We start from the raw sequence: 24,023 nt of genomic DNA, 5'->3' as shown, positions 1-24,023 counted from the left end.
CTGCGACGTCGCTGGAACCAGTTGTATTGGCTCTTGCCTTTCCATTGGACTAGTTCAGTTAAGTGGAGAGGAAGAATTTGCTGGTTGGGTAACAGCCTATCCTCCAAATTATTTTACCCAGGCTTCGTGCTCTGGAGAGGACACTCCAGCTTTGCATACAGCATCGAACAACATGGGAAGTAGCAGTTACTGGTTATGTCTTTGCTCAACTGGCATACAGCATGACGCCAGGGGCTACTTCCGATGGTGGGAGAGGTCATCACACCTCACTAGGTAGCTACTGCCTGCCTTAAGTTGGGCAGTCCCCATCCAGTAAAGTGCTACCTTGCCACTGTCTGTTAACTTCACAGGGTTTAGGGTAAAAGCTGTCCAGCAGATCGATAACCCTGCACCATGCAACAATCATAAGAAAACTTCTGCCCTAAAGTTGGGCACTTGGAATGTTCAGACAATGGCCCTTGGCTTTTCTGATAACCTGCAGGAAATAGACGATGTGCACAACACAGCTGTCATCAACATGGAACTGAGTAGACTACAAATGGACATTGTTGCCCTGCAACCATGTGGCCAGGGAAAAACTGAATCTCTGCATCATATGCTATTTCATTGCATTTTGTACATGGATATCCGCCTGCTCCACCAGTCGGTCTTTCCCCCCTCCTACACGCGATGGGATGACCTAAAGAAAACCCAATACCTTTTAAATGGTACTAACAAGGAAGTTACTGTATCAACTGCTCGATATGTTCACGCCATTATTCAGAGACGTCGCAACATGCCCTCTCTAAAATGAGGGGCTTAACGCTGTTATTTTCTCCACCCCACTCGCATGCAACGAACCCTGTATGCGTATTTTATTGTATTTATTTTGCGGCTTCTTCTGCTGTATGCCAATAAAGGTTTATTATTATTATTATTATTGTTGCCCTGCAAGAGACGAGACTGCCAGACATGGGATCTGTCAAAGAAAAAAAAACTTCTTCTGGCAGGGAAAACCATTGAATGAGACCATGGAACATGGTGTTGGCTTTGCGGTCAGAAATACTCTTCTGAGATCCATTGTTCCACCTACTGTGGGGAGTGAAAGAATCTTGTCTATTCAGCTCCACTCATCAGCAGGACTGGTCACCCTCATTAGTGCATATGCACCAACACTGTCGTCCACAACAGAAGTCAAAGACAAATTCTATGACGAACTGGCAGCTACTATCAAAAAAATCCCCGGGAGACAGCCATTGTTGGAGACTTTAATGCTAGAGTTGGTGCTGATCACAATTCTTGACCCACTTGTCTAGGCCATTTTGGCATTGGGAAGATGAACAAAAATGGCCAACACTTGCTGGAGTTTTGCTGTTATTATGATCTCTGTGTCAGCAACATGTTTCTTAATACGAAGCTTCAACACAGAGTTTCCTGGAGACATCTAAGATCAAAGCACTGGCATCAGAGGTAGAAAATACCAGATGGGCAGGATATAAATCAAATAAATCAATCAATAAATAGATGAGCTCGATTTGATCCTCATTATATGTTCTAGCCTTCCTAGTATTACGATCATATGCAGTTACCGGAGTGCTGATTGTGATACTGATCACTTCCTGGTGTGCAGTAAAATAAAACTACGAACAAAGAGCTTGTATCACACGAAAAAGGAAGGAAGACCACATATTGACATCAGCAAGACTTGTGATCAAAGAAAAGAGAAGGAATTTGCCCAAGCGCTTGAGGAAACCCTTCCAGGCCCGGCTGATGCAAATGCACCTGAATGATGGGAACATTTCAAGAACACTGTTTGTAACACCACCCTGTGCACATCTGGCAAGAAAACCAAAAAGATGGCAGACTGGTTCGAAGCCCATTCGGAGGAGCTCCAGCAGCATACAAAGCCTGTCCTAGTGAGTAAAACTTGCAGGCTCTTCGACTTGCTTGTAGCAAAGTCCACCAGGCTCCCATGAGATGTTCCAACGATTATTGGCTTTAGCTCTGCTTTCAGATACAGATAGCAGTGGACAGAGGTAACTTCAAGGGAATGCATGATGGGATCAAGCAGGCTTTAGGTCCAATACAGAAGAAATCTGCTCCCTTGAAGTCCGCTACAGGCGTGATCATCCAGGACCGAACACAGCAGATGGACCACTGGGTGCAGCACTCCTCTGAGCTATATTCCAGAGAGAATGCAGTAACCGAAGAGGCACTAAATAACATCGAGTGCCTGCCTGTCTTGGAAGAGTTGGACAGTGAACCAACTTTAGCAGAAATAAAAGTGGCCTTGGATTCCCTTGCCTCCAGCAAGGCACCTGGGAAGGATAACATCCCTGCTGAAGTGCTGTAAAGAAATCATCACCACCAAACTGTATGAAATCTTTTGTCTTTGCTGGAGGGAAGGTGGAGTACTACAGGACATGAAGGATGCAAACATTGTTACATTGTATAAGAACAAAGGAGACAGGGGCGACTGCAATAACTACCGTGGCATCTCTCTTCTCAGTGCTGTAGGGAAGCTGCTTGCCCGTGTTGTGCTGAAGAGACTCCAGGTGCTTGCAGACAGAGTCTATTCAGAATCACAGTGTGGATTTCGAGCTAATAGATCCACCACTGACATGGTATTCTCCCTCAGACAGTTGCAGGAGAAATGCAGGGATCAACAACAGCCTTCATAGATCTCACAAAGGCCTTTGATTTGGTTAGCAGGGACAGCTTTTTTGAAATACAGTGGTGCCCCGCATAGCGACAATAATCCATTCCAGAAAAATCATCGCTACCCGGATTCGTCGCTATGCGAAAAGAAAAAGTCCATAGGAATGCATTAAACCCTGTTTAATGCGTTCCTGTGGGCTTAAAACTCACCTTTAAGTGAAAATCCTCTCTAGACTCACAAAGAGAGTATGGCTTAATAAGAAGCTGACGGCGTATACCAAGATCCAGGTCTATAGAGCCTGTGTCCTGAGTACACTCCTGTACTGCACTGAGTCCTGGACCCTTTGTGCACGGCAGGAGAGGAAGCTGAACACCTTCCATGCGTTGTCTCTGACACATTTTTGGTATCACCTGGCAGGACAAAGTTCCAAATAGAGTAGTCCTAGAACGAGCTGGAATTTTTAGCATGTATACATTACTGAACCAGCGACGTCTATGTTGGCTTGGGTATGATGGTTGGATTCCAAAAGATCTCCTGTATGGAGAATTTGTGCAAGGAAATTGCCCCAGAAGGAGACCACAGCTGTGATACAAGGATATCTGCAAGCGGGATCTGAAGGCCTTAGGAATGGATCTAAACAGATGGAAAACCTTGACATCTGAGCGTTCAGCTGGAGGCAGGTGGTGCATCATGGCCTCTCCCATTTTGAAGAGACCCTTGTCCAGCAGGCCAAGGCAAAGAGGCAGTCCTGAAAGCAGCAAAATTAGGGAGCTGGACAGGGGACACATTGCCTTCATTGTGGAAGGGATTGTCACTCTTGAATTGGCCTTCTCAGCCACACTAGACGCTGTTCCAAGTCTTCCACACAGAGCACGTTACCATAGTCTCTTGAGACTGAAGGATGCCTAATCTTTTTTAAAAAATTATTTTTAAGGGTACAAGCGCAGTGGCCCAAAGCACCACCCTGTTGGCAAAGTAATTTACAGCAATTTCCACACACACCGAAACAATAAGGATTGAAGCAATACATGATCAGTACATTTTAAAACAATCATGCTGGCAAGGTGGAAAAAACTGATTGGCTGGCCATATGAATTGTTGTTTTAGCGTCATGTGAACGGAAATTTATAAAATGGTTTAAATGACAGAATCAATATAATTGGGGTTCTTTTGGCATGTGTGAGCAAGCTCTGATTTAGTTTTTTGATTAAAGGAAGGCTAATCCAGTTTATTTGATTTAAACTATGCATTGCCTGTTTAGATGTACGCTGGAATTTAAACTGATGTGGCATTTATGTTGCCTTATCATGCTGCAGAAAGTCATGAAAAGCAGCACTGCTTAGGGGGTGGGTAAGATTTGGAAGATCTTGATTGCTTTCCCCAGAAATGTTGCCTTTCTCTAGTCTTTTAGCAATTCCTGTGGTCATAATTGGCTGATTAAAAGAGGAAGTTGTTTCTCAAATTGCATGTTTATGGCTGAGGTGGGCATTACAGTCATTTGGAACACAATCCTTTATATATTTATGCAAAAGTAACTATCACTGAGTTCAATGAGACCTACATCCAGATACAGTATTGCAATCTTAATTATGAGTATTAAATGAGGATGGGAAACATTTGCAGTGCTCTCATCCAAAACAGAAAACAAGGACATGAACAGAGACTCTTAGAACCAGGGTTTAGCTTTGCTGTGCCATGTGCTTTGTACTTTGGATATACCATGAGAAGACAAGGTTCACTGGAAAAGATAATACCACTAGGAACAGTGAAGGGAAGAATGGACATGAAATAATTCAAGACAGGAAATCACGGTCTTTAGTTTGCAAGAATGCAGCAAGGCTGTTAACAACAGGACTCTTTAGAATTCATTATTTCACAGCACAATGTTATATCGTGGCATATAACAATATGTGAAGAATCGTCGTCATCATTGCCTAACCACTGCATTTGCAAATTAGAATTCCATTACACATAAGGGATGAGGTATTTTTAAGGCACAGAGGGCAATAGCACCCCTGTTTAAAAAAAATGAAATTTCACACTTGAAGGTTATCATGAAGCAACTAATTTATCTTAAAAGATCATAAGCAGTGTTTCTAAAAGTGTGTGTATAGAATAGATCACTAACTAATGAACAGAGGACAGTTTCTGACTTAGAAAATACAAGGGTTTATGGCCATTACAGAAACTGTAACTCCAAACTCTCTTGGTAGGTGGCTATCTCTTAGGTAGCATTACAAAGAGGTGGCAATCTGTCCCTTATTTGATTCTCTATTACTTTAAAAAATAGCATGAGTGAGGAAAAGAAAAGGAACAAGTTCAGCAACTTTTCTTTAACATCCCTTTACATGGAACATAAGGTTACTTTCCAAGATCTGAACTCTACCCCACAATTCAAATTAAATCACCCAAGAGATACAAAATGTACTCTTTTGAAGGCAGCAATAAAAAAAATATCAAGTAGGCTTGCTCTAAGCAAATGCTCTTGCTTTGGGACTTTCCAATGAAAAAGTAATGTTTAAGAAGTAAACGAAACATTTGAAAAACTGATTTCAACTCTCTGATGTCAGCTTAAATAGCACAGATCAGAGAAATAAAATAACAAATATGTCCAACTTAATGTAGTGGTTTATATAACAAATTCTAACATTAAAAAAGTCTAACCATGCAATCCTATACATACCTATTCAGAAGTAAGTCCCACTATATATAATGGGCTTTGCTCCCAGGTTTCTGGACATAGGATTACAGTTTGTCTTCTAATATCTAATTGTCTTCTATATTCAAGGTATCTCCAGAAATATACTGTATATTCTAATGAAAAGTAAATATGGTTACAGAAAAATATATTGAGATAATCCTAGGGACATTTTTTCTGGGAGAAAGTCTCATTGAATTCTAAAGCTGGTACCTTGGGCCACATCCAGAGTGTGGAACTTAAATGGATAAATGTAAGCTTGGTAGCCTTCATTATTTAATTAGCCCTTTAGTTCAAAAATTTTAAACCAACAAGAATGGATAGCTTGAGAAGGTGGAAGCCTTCTTTGCATCAAGATGGTGGTTCTCTTGTGTTCTACACAAGACATTGCAAAAATAGCTCATCTGTTCCAGGAAACTTGGCTACTTGGGGATTTGGTGAGATCCATCCGAAATCCTCCAGCAAACATTCGGATATGTAAGGCTGGTGAAATCATCCTGACAGTGGCAATTTTTCAGTTATTAACAATTTCCCCAATCTCACACTTCCCAACAGCTTCCCAGTCATGCAGGTGATTCCCACAGGGTGCCCTGGGACCCTCGGTGGGAGAAATCAGAAATGTTTAATTTTTGAAAAATTGCTGCAGCTTATGACATAATCAGCCTTATGTGGTAGAACATACACAAGAGGAATTCTGCTGGTGAGTTCAAAAAGACTATGCGGGTGGGGGCGGAGGTAACCAAAAGAAGGAATCTGATGGGGTAGAGTGTGAAATAAGAGGTCTGAACACGCATGTAGCTGTTTCGTTGTCTCCAGAGTTCAAAATAAGAATGGGAAGAAGAGGTTAAATAATCAGTGGGACTTTTCCACTTCTCTCTGGCAAGGCTTTATTGTATTTACCTACCTTGTGGCAATTCAACACCAAGTTCTTAATTGTTAAACATCATTAATTATTAAACGTTCACACACATCCCAACTTAAGTTTAACTCAGTTAGATTTTTGGACTCACTAACAGTTAACAGAGTCAGAGGCTGGGAGTTTGATTCCTCACGGTGCCTCCTGGGGGAAGAGAAGAGAAGAGCCTGCCTATGTATATCCTCGGGCAAGCTATACAGTCCCAAAGAGCCCCTGATGAAGAGAAGGATAAGCCACCTCTGAATATTCTGTACCCAGAAAAACCTGGAAAGGGCTGCTGTAAGTCAGAATCACTTTGCCACGAGGTAACTATTTTTAACAGCTAACTAAGCTGTTAACTGTTTCCTGCTAATGTTCCCATGTCTCACTTTTCCTGTCTAGACACAGAAGACAAACCACAAAGAAAAGCATGTAGGAAGGAATATGAAGAACTAGCACTAAATTAATGATGGGTAAAGTCTGATACAAAGGACAAGCTCACATCATGCATTTTTTGAAGATAGGTAGTATAAACCAGGTGTCTCCAAACTTTTCACACAGAGGGCCACACCATATATTGGTAATATTTTCAAAGGCCGAAGGAACACACACACGGTACACGTGCACACGGGCACTCCCACCCGCACATACTCCCAACTACATGCACATGCTCCCAACCGCTCACGTGCACATAGGCAGACACAGATGGACTGGATAAAAAGGCCAGGCCGGCTAGATGTGGCCCGTGGGCCATACTTTGGAGACCCCTGATCTAAACTGACAGCATGTACATATAACTAAACAATCATAATTTGGAACATGCATAATATTCTTCCTCATCTGAATTTCTCCCCATATTTATGTGCAGAGGATGGGGTCCAGGTTGCTTTATCAATATATTAATAGTCCACCATTTTTCCATTATTGACTTCTAGACTTGTTTCACAGTTCCATGCAGGTACATTTTGCCTCCATTTTTAATCTGTGCTTTTCATTTTTCACAGATTACTGAAGCAGATCAGTTTATGTATGCATTAACTAAAAGAGCAAAAAGACATCAAGAAACAATTGCTTGCTGTCCCGTGATTTAAATCTCTCTGCATATGCACTGGTACACATCGCTAGACTGTCAGGGATGGGATGCAAAATTAAAAGTAATGGCAAACAACTGGGCCAGCTCTTTCATAAATTCTCAGCATAATAACATAAGGAAATTGGGAGTGGAACATGAAGCAAAATGAACCCACAGAGTAATGCCAGAATGGAAAGTGATTCAGTCCCAGTGAATCAGGCAGTCACTGAACCTCTCTGATTATAGTCCAACTTTTAAAAAGAATGTATCTACTGCTTAGGGCAGTAGAGGTTTTATACCAATCTGCACAGGGACCAAATGGAATGGAGCTCAGAGACATTCTTTTTCTCCATTCATGTTAAGTATTTATTTATGCATATTTTCAAAGATGTAATATATAATAACTTAAAATAACAATGGACAGAATCCTACTAGAATTCACATTAAGGTGTTTATCATCATTGCGATCATCTATGAAGTGAAGCTCAAAGGGACCCTATGGATCATCAAGACAAGCCCCTGTCAAGGAGGCACAGTGGGGAATCGAACCCTCAACCTTTGGCTCCGCAGCCAGATTCCTAGACCACTGAACTATCCAGCACAACTCACTGTGGGTAGTTGTGGCTGAGAAAATTCTGCTGTGTGCCTCAATCCCATTCTTGGTCCCCTGTACAACTTGTGCCCTGGCACCGTGTCAATCAGCCATGACGAGTTACACAAACACCCACAGGATTCTGAGCAGTATTTATGCTCTCCTTGCAATAAGGGATAGGTTAAACTGCAAACAGAAGGCATGCAAAAATCAGTATGCTTTCAGTGGCAGAGTATTCCATATAGTGAGTACCATGAGTACTAAATGCTCTGCGCTGGATGACGGCAGAGCAGTCGACCTCGCAGCTCTTTTTCCAGTTCCTGCCTTTCCAGTTCCTACCTCTAGTGAGGTCAGTGTGTAAAATCAGTCAGAACAGCATCTCAGAATCTAGCAAATAATTTGTATCTGAAACTAGACCACAACAAACTATTGTTCACTAAATATCTACATATTTAATTCTAGCATATAAATAGGATTTGGTATGTATGCCTCAAAGGATAATTTAGTTCAAAGCTCATATTTTCAATCCTATTTTAAGGTATTAAAAGGTATGTCTCCCTCTCGCCCCATATTCACAAGATGAGGATTTTTAAAAGCACTGTCAAGGTTCCCTCGTCTGAATAAGGCAAGTGACTTGGAAATAACCGGAAAACCAGAAATTACACAGAGACTCTATTCTGAGTTTATTGCAAAGTTGGATGTTTAATTTAAAGCTGGAGAATCAGGGACTTGACAGTACCACAACAGTTAGTACTATTACATCAAATAACTAAAGAGCTTCCTTGAAACCTGATCAGCCATAATCCTGAAGTAGTTTGAGACCAGCAGGGAACAACTTGAAGTTGTTTGAGAACAGTAGCAGGGAAGAGCAGAGATATGCTGTAATCGAACTGATTTACCAGAAAATCCAAAGATACCACCATTTACATGTACAGCCTTTCAGTGCTTCAGAATAGTATATGTCAAGACATTTCCTAAGAATGTTTGCCACACACTCTCCTAAAGTAGGAGAGTGTGTGGCAAACATTCTCGTGAAGCATGGGAAAAATCTGGATAGGATAACATGCAGAGTAGATACAGTACTGGGTGTTCCTTTTTCTCCATTGCCTTTCTTCATACAAGTACAAAAGAGCAGCTTGGTGCTACTTGTTAAAACTAGAACCTTAAATGCCCTTGGAATGCTGATATCAATCATCTACATCCAGTCCCAGGACCACTGTACTGAAATTCCCCAAGGAGCTCATTTCTTTTTCCAAACTGTACCCTTGGGAACACTTGTATATGATAAAGCACCATAGTTCCCAGGGCATTTGAGCCTCCAGTTTTAAAGTGGGCAACAGCACAGCTGCCAAGTTGTGTCCTCACCATTTGTGATATGAAAAGAGAAAAGAAACCACCAATGAGCTGCTTCCTTTAATAATACATCCCCCCCATCCTCCCCACTCCCCAAAATAGAAAACTATTGGGAGTTTCTCAGGCCCTCAGTGAAAGTTACGAGAATTTCAGCCTCTCATTTTCACTGGAGACAAAATGGGAGGTGGGTAGGAAGACTGATCTGCCCAGCCCTACTTGTCTTTAAAATTATTTATTTATTTCACAAACTTGTCTACTGCCCAGTTAGTGATAGGCACTACTCTTGGGGGGTTTACATCAAAAGAAATACAGACAGAACAATCTAATATAACAAAATAAAGCAAATTGTCAAGGTAAAAACAAGTAATGAAATTAATCAAAATTAACCAATAGATTTAAACAAAAAAGCCAAGCAATCCAAGTGAGGGCAAGACAGGCAGGCTAGGTATAATGAAATATATAAAACAGGATGCCCTTTAAGTAGTGGTTCCCAGCCTTTTTCAAGTCATGACTCCTTTTATAATAGCCAAGTAAGCTATGAGACCCCATCACCACATTTGCATAAAAAGGCATTTTAATGGGGCAAAGCCATCCCTTCTCTGAAAGCAGAAGCTTTTTTTCTCTCTCTCAAAGGGTCAATTTCTCATACACATATACATGCACACTAACTTTACTATCCCATTCTGAAAGGTCAAGGAAGAAATAATTTACGAAGGGCTACAACACATACAAGGTGACCCACAACTCCCCAGAAAACACTTCGCAACTCCCTTGGGGGTCAGAACCCCCAGGTTGGGAAACACTGCCTTAAAGGCTTCTGTGAATGTCCTTGTTTTGAACATCCTCTCAAAGGCTGAGAAAGGATGAGGCCAGGTATACTAGGAGACAATTCCCTAGGGATGGTGGCACAACCAAGAAGGCATGGTTTCTAGCAGATGTTTTCCTGGCCTCTCTCAGTGTAACAGCATGGCCTGTGAGGACTGGGTGGTGCAGACTGATGTTCTTAGGCAAAGACACTCGAACAAGTAGTAAGGTCCCAAACCATGGAAGGTCCCAAACCAAGTAAGAACCAAAAACTTCAGCTGTCCCGTACATCAAGACCCTCAGAGACAGTTCTTGAAATGCTGGCATCATCTATGCTGGCTGTTGAAGAAAAGGTCCTAGTATCCACCTATGTTGTGACACCCACAACAAAAACACACTGATCACCATAATCACCCATCTCCTGAAAAGGACAAAGCTGATCCAACAGCTATACTCAACTCCCAAACAAACTGCGCCAGAGCACAGAGTGCTACTCCTGTCCTCTGAAGATGCTGGCCACAGAGACTGGCGAAACGTTAGGAAGAACAATCTCCAGAACACAGCCAAAGAGCCCGAAAACCCCACAACAACCATCTCTGTACTTTGTTTTCACGCTGCTTGGTGTTTGCTTTAAATTTGACTAACGGCTTTTTGATTGTTTTTTAATACTGTGGCATCTTAACACTCTCATTCTAAATCTATTTTTTATTATAATTTTAACTTTTTGTAAGCCACTGAGGGGGCAGGATCTAAAAGAAACAAATAAAATTATCATTTAAACCACAGGATAGAAATTTAGAATTGCACTCTTACCTCATCCCACTCACTGATAGTTCTGACTATAATGCAATAATCCCTTCCTTGTTTCAAGGGAGCATTGTAGTATTTTCCATAGTAAAGTCGGTCTCCTGGGGCAAACTCCAGTGTGCCATCACCAATGGCCTGGGCTGGGAACTCAGCTGCCACATAGCTTTCTGAGTCACTGCCTTTGCTGAAGTAGGTTACATTAGTCGAAGAATAGCAATTAAAGTTGCACTGAGAGCTCCAGGGAATGACAACTGCCTGATAAGAGCTAGAAAGAGATAGAAAAGGACCAAATCGTGTCAGACATCATTACACCCAATTCCCTTCTGATGTCTGTAGGGATTCTCTTCAAACTGCTGCTATATTTAAAAGCTGTCTGTCACTGGCCACCATTGAATGATTTGTTATAAAATAAAATAAGTGAAAGCATTGGATGAAATCCTGTTGTGCAGTTATGCAAAGAGCGCTAACGTTTGGAAGCAAACTCCTGTTAAAAACTCTCCATAAGCATTATCTGTTGCATGCTGAGTGATGCAGCTTGATTAGCATCAGGTGATATCTAGTGAGATTTCTTAGCTTCACATCAAAATGTCACGCTATTTGCATAACTGTGAAACAAAACTTCAGCCGTTATACCTTCAGTAATCCAACTGTAAACCTGGAGTTGTACTATATTCATACCAAAGGCTTTGTAGAACAGATGACTGGGGAACAGAAAAGGGTCCACCATCCTGTTCTCACATTGGCCAATAAGACAACCCCACAGGAAATCTGCAATCAGGACACAAACGCAATAGCACTGGGTCACTCATACTTCCCAGCAACTGTACTCTGACACTATGTATACACAACATGACTATCAGCCACCGGGAGCCTTCATGACTATGTCTAATCACCTTTTAGAACCAGCCAAATTGCTGGTTATTGCTTCTGTAAGAAAGGTACTGTCTGCATATTAGCGGCAGGCATGGAGACAGGGAGAGAGTCTGTACATGACAGGAACCTCAGGAGAAGGTAATATGTACCTATGCGTTCCACACAGAAAAACGCATCAACTCTCCCTTTCACTAACATGACCTTCTCAGGGCTTGATCACATGAGGCAAATATTCCCCACTTCTAATGATGCTTTCCATACCTCTGTTGTACTGAATGGCGGCCTTGTGGTACATACACCTGGATGAACATTCTCATTTATTTTAATATTACCAATTCATTTCTTCCTATTTGAAGCATTAAAGCTGGCTACACTATGGAACGGATTTATTTTCTGTCTTGTCTTCTGGGGGAGTGCAGCCCCTTACTTTGTATTTTCCTAAAGTAAAAAAAATATAAAGCCCCGAACCCATGTCTCCCTCCCTCCCTCCGCCGGCAAAGACTGAGGGTTCCCACTGCTGTCCCTGCCCCAAGCCTCACAGGGTGGGTGCGCTTCTTCGTGGCAGCACCTTGGTCCTGCTTGCTCTCCCTTCTCCCTGGTGGGACTGATGTTCACACATGCAATACCGGTAAGGAATGTTCTGATATGTCATTGGAACAAAATAACACAAGCTTTCCAGTGAGGGGGAAATAAACTGCAGTTACACTGCTGGCTGGGAAAATGATGTAATAATGGCCATGTGGCGTGTGACTGGAAATATATACAACAATTTAACTGGGGTATAACTAGGGAACATTTGCCTCATGTGATCAGGTCCTCAGTTGGAATCGGGGGCAACCTGATGTAGGAACAGGAGACCTTGCATGCAGTGTTTCAATCACAGAAGCACATTTCAGATCTTGGAACAAAAACGAAATCAGCCTGCTAATCCAAATCAAGTGAACTTCTTAAATGAAACAAGCTTGTCCCCAAAGCAGTTCTTCCTTCCTTCCTTCCTTCCTTCCTTCCTTCCTTCCTTCCTTCCTTCCTTCCTTCCTTCCTTCCTTCCTTCCTTCCTTCCTTCCTTCCTTCCTTCCTCCCTCCCTCCCTCCCTCCCTCCCTTCCTTCCTTCCTTCCTTCCTTCCTTCCTTCCTTCCTCCCTCCCTCCCTCCCTCCCTCCCTCCCTTCCTTCCTTCCTTCCTTCCTTCCTCCCTCCCTCCCTCCCTCCCTCCCTGACAGTCCTTTGGTGACACAATCTCCAAAGTCTTAGAGTGCATTTCTCACTTGCCACAATGTCTAAGGACCAGCAGAACTGACACTAGAGTCACTGAAGTTGTGATGAATCCAAGCCCACCCCAGGCTAACAATGCTGGAAATTACTTTGGACAATTCTCCTCTTGGCCTAACGTTGTCCCAGTATAGTGGTCAGCTCCTGGTCTCGGATCCAGTGTAAATCCTCCTGTGTTCTGCTCCTTTCTCAGCTCTTCTGTTTGCAGGTCTTAACCAGCAGTGCAGTTCTGCTAGTAAATGCCTACTCCAGCAGATCTCTTAAAGGGAGATGGGCCAAATAGGGTCACTTAAAGTATGATGTGGTTTCCTGACCCAAAACCACCTGACCCTTTTATGTGGCTGCAAGGATCTCACCAAAATGGCATAATGTGCTTCATAGCACTTAAGCAACCATATTTAGCCTGATCCAGCCCACTTTAATTTGGCTGTTTAGCCAAGCCATCAGTATCTTTTGTTACAGTGCTATTTGAAAGAACTTGAAACAAACTCATTTGGCTGCACATAGCATTCAAAACCAAACAAAACATTAATAAAATGAAACAAGTTTAAATATTGAAGATTCTTGGGTACATAAAAACCAGCACGTAGTATTGAATTCAGATACCTTATTGGTCCATTTTTTTCTTCTGCTTTCCTAAGTCTCAGTAATGGCACAAAACCTTGTACTGAAATGAATTCTACTTTGGGAGGTTCTGGATCTGAAAAAATGAACCATACATTCTTCTTATTAATGCAGCATTAATTAATTAATTAATTAAAAATAACATCAACAAGCCCCCACCGTGCACACTTTGTCTTCTTCATAAAGATATTAGAGCTCCCTAAAAACAGCGAAATCATATCAACAGTAAGATCTAATGCAATACTGTAATAATACAGCAACAAGATAAAAAGAACCAAATACAAATGTGGCCTTAATTAAATAACACAAATATCAGTGCACCTAATCGTAAAACTGCAGAAGAAATTAATAAAAAAAAACAGGACCTAGAAAATATAAAAAAATCTCTCTTCAAAAAAAGTGATATATTTTTATCCGGCAGCTAGAAATCTTGGGATTTGTTGGGATCATGGATGGATGGTGTTGTAGTCAAGATGGTCCTGGTCCTCATGGAAACTGGGTGTATATCAGCAAATGGGAGGATCCTGCCTAGAACCTCAGATGTTGAATGATAATCAAGGAGCATTAAGGACTTCCTAAAGAAATGTGTTATGCAGTCATTTTATGTGTCATGTGCTGCAGGTCTGGTGTGCTGTATCTGCGGACACACAAATACATACCTTTGCATATTTACACAGTTACTCACTGCAATGCATGTTCACTAAGGGTTTGTATACATATACACATGGACATATATATCTATGTTGGTGTCTACACATATATTTTTTCAAATCAGAAATGGCAGCTCTTTTAATGGGCAAGATATTTCATCAGCTTGCTGGCTCCAGTTACCTACTTAGTCAATAGTATACAGGTGGTCCAAAAGGGAGATGCTTCTTCAACCCACCCTTAGGATGGCAATTCATATTTAAGGGCAATGGGGTTCTTAGTTGATTCTTCCCCCCCCCCCCGCTTTTGAAAACGCCAACTAACAACTTCTCTCTCTCCCTTCTGAGAATTTATCCTGTGAAGTTCTGCCTCCACTTTTGTCACATTAAAATGAAATGTGTGTACTTGCCATGTGTCTGGAAAAAAAATGGTCATAACACTAAACATTGCAGGTCAGATAGCTTACGGCACCTAACTCCACAAAAAAGCAGTTGGGCCTGGTCAATTTGGTCCCCCGAATAAAAGAGAACGGGTGATATGTTTCTAAAGAAAGTGTTCATACATGTGGGACACACCAATTGATTACAACTGGAAACAACAAAAAGCAGCCAAAATGTGGGAAGCAATGAGGCACTTCCCCCAAAGTAACCATTACTCCTAACATGTTTTCCCAACTAAATATGACATTGTGGGCTATCATGTTTAGTAAGGATACTATCAGCACAATAAATTCAGGTTTGGAGACAGCAAGTGTAAGAAGATTACTTGTCCATGAGATGCAAAAGGAAGAGAACTGATCGTGCAGCTTGTGACCCAGCCTGTGACCTGTTTTCTTCCTAGAATTGTAAAAAGTGAAGCCAGGGAGGTGGGGAGGGGGCAGAGAGAAACATCAAGCAGCTGGCAGGACACAATATGTGTCTGATGAGATTGCATTTGGCTTGGTGAGTCACTAATTGTGCAGAACTGGAATGGAGATGGATGAATAATTTAGCAGAGTATCACAGCAGGTTAGAGACGGGTGGACGAGAACAGTAGTGAACTCCTCAGCTATTTTAAATGCAAGAGTTAACCACAATTCCTGGTAAATATAATACAAGATTATACATTAGAATAAAAAGTTGAGAGCTTAAAGATGTTTCAAATGACAGTCACACCGCACAGGTAGGGGAAGAAAGCATCACTGCAGTTAAGACTTCTAAAGGTACCACAAAAATCTGTGTTTCTTCCTAAGGGAGTGGGGTGGAAACCAACTTTGAAGATGCTGAAAGAAAATGTATCTGCTGAAGATAAACAGCTTCACCTAGTGGATGCCTATAGATGCAGGAAAAAAACAGAAAGAATATACAAAGGCCACCTTCTGGGTTGGAAGCTTACTGCATGCTTTTGCCCACAATGTGGGAGAAATAAGGTTACTGAAGATCAAGCAACAACATTCCTTCTAAGTTTCTCCCACTGTGCCGGAGCTCCTCTCTGTGTGCGCCGGGGTGGGCAGGGCTTCATCTGAAATGGGAAGTGAACAAACTGGCTGCTGGTTGCCCATGTGCAACCCCTATGGAGCTCTGCGTAAGCACGCACACTAACACAGCTTAGAGGGACGCTATCAGGCAACATTGCTCATTCAACAATCGCAGAGGTCTAATGGAATTAAAGCACAATGTTCCCCTTTTTCTCAGAAATTCTTCTCCTCCAATTAAAGAATAACTTCATCAATTTCAGTGTGCACGCAGTTTCATTGTGCACAAATCACACACTCTGAAATCAGAAAAATAATTCTTCAAATCAGTGGCAATTAGAGATGGGGGTATTTATATACGATCCACTCTGATGTGTGAATGCAGTCTCCCTGGGGTCTCAGTCTGATCCTGAGCTCCCTCAGATGGCCACGTCTCATTTCCTATGCACCCTCACTTGGTGGTTACACCCAGCTTTTGAATGGGGACTTAACCATTTTGAGCAGCAGATCTGGCTTGGATATTGGCAGTAAGCACTTCACAGTTAAACTGTATTAGGATTTTCCCTTCATGAGCATCTTTGAAATTAAATAATCTTGTGCTGAGAGAGGTTATTTATTAGCAAGAATGGAAAAGGTAGTTCAGTATCCTCAATGGCCTCTGACTTGTCGTTATGACCTTGTTCTAATCATAATCAAGTCAAGATCTTATAGGATTTTAAGGTTTAAATGGACAGACACCTTGAGCATAATATACCAGACACAACAGTAATAGAAAAAAAGAAATAGCAGGACAACTGACATCATAATTCCAGGGGGTGCCAGAGCTGAAGATAAACAATTGGAAAAACTAACAAAATGCAAAGACCTGGCAATAGAAATAACTCACTCATGTATGAAACACAGTTCAATTCACCGGAACATTGGAAACAATACTGAGGAATTTTATAAAATATTATAACCAGCTTCAGATCTGAAATAATACCACCAGAGCTGCAAAAAAACTGCTAATATTAGGAACCGATATTTAACTGATGCTTAGGTTTTTGGTTAAAACTTGTATATGATATATAGTATCAGTCACAGCTTTTATTATTTTGTCTGTGTTTTTGACTGTTTCATCTTTTCATATATGTTTATTTTAATAACAACAACAACACATGATGCCAGACTTACCATTAATTTCTGTTTTTGTGCTGACTACAACATTATGATCCAGGTTTATTGTGGATACATTGACACTGTAATTGCTGCCTGGAAGAAAATTAAAGCATACTTCCGGAGTCTGAGAGTCTGTGGTGAAATTAAGAATCAGTTCATGGTGGAATTGCTCCTGATACCAGCGTAGACCTTGGACATGAATCTATAAAAGTGTGCAGAAGACATATATTAAAACACTTGTAGTATTTAGTATATATCCCTAGTGAGAACACTCTGTGGGGGGAGGAACATCTTGGAGTAAGAAAACCATAACTATACACCATGCTTTCTTTATTTGCATCAAATATCCCATATTAAATCTGCACATGCAGAAAAACAAAGTGGAAAGAAGTGGAAAAACTGAATAAAGTGTGGGTCGGGCAACCTATGTTCCTCAGCCTAATTTCAAAAGCAATCAGTTGTGGGCTGTCAAAACACTGACTTGTGAGAAAAGGGGACAGCAGAAAGAAATTGGTGCAGCCCCATCCATTGTTGACTCTCGCCCTGCCCAGACCTGGGAAAAGTGCTTTTATGGACCGTAACTTCCAGAATCCCATGGCTAGCATAGCTAACCACTACATTGGTTAGGGGGTTTAGAAGTAGTTTATCAAGCTGTGGACATGCCTATTGTCCACATATAGCCATTGACAAATTATTCCTGAGGGGGTACGGCCCTAGACAGCAAGAAAGTGCCCCACTGAGGAGTAGACTGACAGGAGGGGGAATTACCAGTTTTGAATGCTGTACCAATGCAAAATGCTCCCTTAAGACATACAACCAGCACGCTAAGGAGAAAGGTTTCAGCCAAGCCCTCCCCATGTTGTACTTGTAATTGTCTGGGTTGGTGTGCTTTTTTTTGGGGGGGGGCATTCACAAATGTGAGCTTCCATCTGCAATTGAAGTGTTTCAACCATCCATTCTATCACCTCAAGACTATCTCTGCCATCCTATTCACCCCTTCTGTGCTTGGGAACACCATGACTCAGAGACCATCCTTTACCAGTGGTTCTAGGATTCACACTCTCAGGAAAGGTCAGTTTAATCCTTAAAAAGCTGTTACAGTAGGTCGTTTCCTCCCACTCTAATCCTAGCTTCATATCAGGTATATTCCAACAAGTCAAATGTTCCATCAACATGTTCCCTAACAGACCTATGACAGAATCTTAAACATTTCTATATGAGGGGATAAGCTGTCTGGCTCTTTTTTGGGATGGGCAGAGAGAGAGAGAGAGAGAGAGAGAGAGAGAGAGAGAGAAAACCTGGAAATTGAGGAAAGGAGCATGGCCATTCCTGCAATGATCGGACAACCCCTAGAGATAGAACTTTGATATAAAATTATAGATCTATTCACCTCTTTTATCTATACATGATCCACTCCTGTTCAATCTATCTCAGGATATGTTATAACAATCCATGGAGGAGAAGCACAATGGCTTCACCACATAATAGAAATTTTATTTGCAAATCTAAATGCTAACTGGTGAAGTCTCTGAAAAGTACCTTCCAGCAGAAACAGACATTATAGATAACTCATACTTAGAGCTGAAACCACATTAGTACTGGGGTGATGAAGAGCCCTGTGGCACAGTGGTTAAACTGCAGTACTGTAACCAAGCCTCTGCTCATGACTGAGTTTAATCTCAGTGGGTTCAGGTAGTCCGCTCGAGGTTGACTCTGACTTCAGTTCTTATGAAGTTGGTAAAATGAGCACCCAGATTATGGGATGGCAAGTTGTTGTTTGCATAGTTATGTTGCAAATCACCCAGAGAATGCTGTAGCACTATGGGCTAGTATACAGTATATGTTGGAACAACATGTATTTAGGAGACTTTCATGTTTGAGAGGAACTCCCTCACCTAAGAGCTCAGGATCAGTTAGAAAACAAAGCAAGCTCATTTGCAAAATTCAGGAACTGATAGAAGCTCTTGTGCACATAACCTTTTAGTACATTTTCTCGTCTAATGACAGGCTGCATGTACAGTATTAATTTGTTTCTACCCTTTGCCTGCCAATGCTACATCTGCTATAGTTCCCAATATAGTGGTTCATTTGCCCACAGAAGCCTCAATGCTACTAACAAGTTTTAGACAAAAGTCTTAGGAGGCTTATATATATTCTGTCTTGTCCCACTATTGTTTCTTGACTTAAAAAGCTTTACATTACTCCAAATCTGGAAAAGTTGAGCATTAGAAGAGATAAAGGCACAAACATACACATCTCAGGGTATGATGTGTAGACTTTTGGTCTAGATGGGTGGGATAAAAATCCAATAAATAAATAAATGATGCTTCTCTTGCACTGCTGTCAAGGATCTGAAATAAAATCTGTTACATGGCCTTACTTCCAGTAATTCTCATTCTTTCTCTGGTTATTCATAGCAGAGCACTGCACAATTTAAAATTATGAATGTATATGAAATGAAGGTAAAATTAAAATGTCATTTATGGTCCTAAAAAGAACTGTTGGGTTGTTTCGCTCATCAGAAGGTTTACAGTGCAACGCTTCTGGAAGTGAAGGATTGACCAGCTGCATGCCATTGCCCAGGGGGCTCCCAGGTGTATTCCTCATGCATTTCCACTCTTCCCATGGCACTTAGAAATTGTGCCTCACTTACTACATAGGTTTCTTCAGCCTGTGCTGTTCCTGATTCTCTCCACCATTTAATACAGGTACCATTAACTAAGGTGATGTTGCTGAACTCAACTTTCTTTTCTGGAAAAAAAGGGAAGACACTTGGGGGCTAAATAGTTACGAATTATTTATCAATTCTGTATTATAGCAGTATTTTCTTAATAACAGGAGGCAGTATAACACAAAAAATTGCAAAGAAGAGGTCCACAGCAAAAATACTGACTGATTACAGTATTTTTTCCGTGTATAAAATGACACCTTTTCCTAAAATAATTAGAGGAAAAATGAGGGTCAGTTTATGCACGGTAGTAAGGATGGGGGGGGGGGATCCAAGTGCTTTGATCCCTGCTTTCCCCCTCCACTTTCTGCAAAGAAAGTGGACAGGGAAAGCACTTTCCTCTCAAGAAAGTGGAGAGGGAAAGAAGGAATGGCTTCCCCACTCCACTTTCCTGTGAGGAAAGTGCTTTTCCCCTCCACTCTCTTTGCAAAAAGCTGCTTTCCCCTCACAAAAAGTGGAGGGGGAAAGCAGGAATCAAAGTCCTTTGAACCCTGCCTTCCCCCTCTGCTTTCTTGCAAAGAAAGAAATTTTGGGTTAGAAAAGGAGGGGGCACATCTTATACATGGGAGTGTCTTATACACGGAAAAATGCAGTAGGTCAAATCAATATTGAGAATTTAGGCACATTAACCTACTTACTGTCATAGTTCTTTTCAATTGTTGTGTCAACATATTGCAATGTAAACAGAAGGCACAATTGAAATAATTCCCACAGCAATTTTGATTTTAATAAACAAATTCCTCTCAGGCTCCTCCTAGTTCCTGCTTACATTCTCCATGCCCTGAAGTGAACAACTCCTCCTGTTCATATATTTAGCTCTTCTTGTTAGTAGGTTTCATAAACATTTCCCCCACAATCTTACAAGTTCTTTTGCTCTCTATTCTTTTCCAGTTACATAACCCTATTACACCTCATTTCATCAAAAGAGCCTGCTTTCTACGTTATGGTCTACATATTGATTCCTTTCCTTTAGTGACCTTGGACCTTGACCAGGTTTGACAGATTCCTCACTCCCACCCCTACTGGCATCTAGTGCTTCCAGACCTCTATATGTCTGTCTGATTTATAGGCCACCTCTCTCCTGATTCCTTACGCCTATCAGTGGGGCCTATTAACATCAAAGAATTCACCATCACATCACAATATAATTATTACTTCAAAAAATTATGATATGAAATCAGGGTTTTTTAAAGAGCACATGTATTCATGGTTCAAAACCCCATAATCTATATTTAATACAAAATAATAGCTGCAGTGTCTGTTTTTCTTAAATGGAAACCATGGTTCTTGCATAATATCATTGGTATATTTTTCACCGGCAAATTGCTGCAAGTTAAAAAAAAAGCCAGTGTAGTTATTTCCTATTGTTCACTGAGTCGTGCATCTGGTGTGCAACTGAAAATGGCTTCTGGTCTTCCAGCAATTCATCACTGAAAGTTATGCCAATGTTATTAGGTAGCAGGCATAAATGGTAGGACTTGGGTCAATATTATAAATTTAACTGGTAACATGCCTTGCTTTGCTGTCTAAAACTATTACTTATAAGAAGTTATTAATTGGTATATTCACTGGACAGAAATAAACTGATTTAATAGCAATTTCCCCTCCCTAGAAAAATTCTAGGAAAAGCAGTCCCATGAATGAGAAGCTAAATTTCTAAGACAATTTTCAGCATCAGAGATTTCAACTTCCAGAATTCTCTGAAGAAAATGATTACAGCCAGATACTGTTGAGCCTGAGAATTTGGACTACAGTTCCCCTAGTTCCCACAGCCAGTATGGCTGGCTTACTGCTTGAAGGACTGTGGGCATTGTTATCCCACCCCATATTTTTCCAAAAACAATTTTTAAAAGAAAAGAAAAGAAAAAGTTCATGTAGGATTATGTAACTGAAAAAGGATGTGTCCAATGGCCACTCAATTTTAAGGAAAAGCCATGGTTTTGGTTTTTGCTTTTCAAGTAAGTAGTTACTCATATAACGTAGATCTGAACAAAGGAAAGTCAACACCAGGATCACCTTTATGTGGACCTTTAGTTGCAACAGGCGCTGCTTCTTATGAGGTTGTTCCATATAATACAAGCAGGATATTTCACAAGGGAATAGATATAGCTTGTGTAGTATATAAACAGAGGCTTTAAAATAAAGGCCAAAAAAGAATGGTGTGTGTGTGTGTGTGTGTGTGTGTGTGTGTGTGTGTGTGTGTGTGTGTGTTTGTGTTTGTGTGTGTGTTTGTGTGTGTGTTTGTGTGTTTTCTGTGCCATCAAGTTGGAACTGACTTACAGTGACCCTAAGACAGCATTCTAAGTAAATGAGATATTTTCGTAGTGGTTTTACCAGTTCCCAGTTCCACTCCCCCCAGTGAGTTTCCATGGCCAAATGGGGATTCAAACTCTGTTCTCCAGAGTCCTGGTCCATCACTTCATCCACTACACCACACTGGGAATCCCCAAAAATGGTAGACCCTGAGAAATCAGCTGCTATGTCTAGAACACTATCTTATTTCCCAAGAAGTAAAAACTTTCAAACCAAATTATTCGTAATCATTATCAGCATTTCCTAGAAATAGAACCTACCAACTACTGGATGTATTATTTTGAGCATTAAAATCAATCTGGCAAATCGTGCCGTGATTTCCACACTGTAATTTGTATCCTGATGTAACTGCAAACATACATTTACGGTCTCTTCTCTTGCAGGAGGGTTAATCAATATATCTGTAGTTGTATTTGATTCGCTCCCTAGCATCCTCATACTAAGCTGTAAGGGAAATAAAAAAGGGAAGTCAACTCTCAGTAAAAAAACTTCAGGGCACATCTATGATAAATCAATTCCAAGTTTGAAGACTGTAGTTCCACAAGGTGGGACTACGTGATCCTTAAATGGAAACTTTACCACATGGACTCCCAAGACTTTTATAGCAGAAACATATTGTGAGGACGAACTATGCATTACTGCAAATACAACAGAACAATTAAAATGACATTGTTATTCCAGATATGTAATTCTAGCAAACCTTTGTGTTCCTAATGAAGCTTTCATAACTTAAGGAATTCTCCCCTTCAAATGATGTGCTATCTCAAACTCATATCTTGCCCTCAATTAAACCCATTCTTCAAAAAGAATGCATGGATGCCCCCTCACACATATGCACACACCCCAAAAGGGCACACACATGCCCCACTGATGCCCCTCGCATGAGTGCAAATGCTCCCCATGCATGCAAGCCCCCACCCCCCATGCAGATGTACTCTTGCATGGATACACACACACGCCCCCCACAAAGATGCATGCCCCCCACATGTACAGATGGACGCACCCCCCTGAAAAGATGGATGCCCCCGCATGCAGACACAATGCCCCCTGCATGCAAGCCTCCCTGCCCCCCATGCACACATAGGCATACTCCTACATGCGTACATGCATGCACAGATGCCACCCACCCACCCCTGCACGCACATTAAACCGGTCCGTTGTGTAAAAAATGTTGGGGACCACTGGTCTACAAGATACCGTCTTTTACTCACTACCATTCCCACACTGAAAAACAGCCCTGACAATTGCTTTGTGTTTGCTGAGAAGTGGTTAAGTGGCGAAAAAAGGTGTCAGCTTCCGGGATTTCGCCTTGCACGGTGTCACTTTGTGAATGGTAGTGGTGCTGGGGGACTCCTGTTCAACACCTTGACCATTAGTCTGTGGAGTGTCTCAGGGTTCCATGATTCTGTATACTATTTCACATATATATGGAAAACCTGAAAGAGGCTGTCCAGAATTTTGTGGTATGGTACCACCAAGTGTGATGATGATACCCAATTCCATCTGCTTTTTAAGATCTTCCAGGAGGCCCTTTTCTCAGTTCCCCTGGCCCCAGTGTGTGGTCACCCAGCCCCCATCCAACCATTCCCTGCCAATTTCACTCTAAAATCTACAGTACTCTCTCTTAGACAGTTGAAATTCTACTAGTAAAAATAACCATACAATCATTATGTGTTTTCTGTTTCATCAATTTAAAAATTCAGTGTGAAAAACAGTATTCTTATATGAACACCAAATCTATTGAGTCAAATATTTTGACTCCAGCTCCCAGAATCCCCACAGAGCACAGCCAATGGTAGAGAATTATAGGTACAGTATTATAACTACGATACATATGCAGAGTCAAAAGCCTCACACTCCTGAACTAATAAAAATAATATTAATCTCTGTGCCAAGGACATACATGGCCATGAAAGATCTCATAACTTATTGAAACACAACATTTCTAAGGATATTTCAAGTCACATGATCACTGGGAAGAAGTCATTGATGGATAAGCCAAAGAAAGATGAATATCTGCTTATGGGTATCCTTGAGAAACATAACAAGTATTCATAACCCGGTCTCTGGCACCTCTAGTAGCCCGTTCTGGTAATACAT

At 41.2% G+C, this 24,023-nt stretch overlaps 1 protein-coding gene and 1 long non-coding RNA gene across 10 annotated transcripts in view; one reads left to right on the top strand and one right to left on the bottom strand.

Moving 5' to 3' along the window:
- The window catches only part of SUSD1 (sushi domain containing 1), a 65,547-nt gene that overhangs the window by 10,308 nt on the left and 31,216 nt on the right, over positions 1 to 24,023 (bottom strand). For 4 of the 9 annotated variants that reach the window (XM_072992013.2, XM_020791117.3, XM_020791118.3 and 1 more), the window contains exons 8-12: positions 22,184 to 22,367; positions 19,536 to 19,633; positions 16,898 to 17,084; positions 13,606 to 13,699; positions 10,866 to 11,124 (exon numbers count right to left, since the gene is read on the bottom strand). In XM_072992013.2, coding sequence (XP_072848114.2) covers positions 10,866 to 11,124; positions 13,606 to 13,699; positions 16,898 to 17,084; positions 19,536 to 19,633; positions 22,184 to 22,367 — 822 coding nt within the window. Of the gene's footprint in view, positions 1 to 10,865; positions 11,125 to 11,578; positions 11,628 to 13,605; positions 13,700 to 16,897; positions 17,085 to 19,535; positions 19,634 to 22,183; positions 22,368 to 24,023 lie in introns of those variants that run through there. The other 5 variants (XM_072992015.2, XM_078384872.1, XM_078384873.1 and 2 more) reach the window with 4 other exon arrangements.
- The window catches only part of LOC110077736 (uncharacterized), a 172,167-nt gene that overhangs the window by 131,379 nt on the left and 16,765 nt on the right, over positions 1 to 24,023 (top strand). The gene's annotated exons all lie outside the window — the stretch shown is intronic.

Source organism: Pogona vitticeps, chromosome 2 (genome assembly GCF_051106095.1).
Source record: "Pogona vitticeps strain Pit_001003342236 chromosome 2, PviZW2.1, whole genome shotgun sequence".
Classification (NCBI taxonomy): domain Eukaryota; kingdom Metazoa; phylum Chordata; class Lepidosauria; order Squamata; family Agamidae; genus Pogona; species Pogona vitticeps.
The sequence above is the reverse complement of the archived record's forward strand: the minus strand, read 5'-3'. Positions and strand labels throughout refer to the sequence as shown.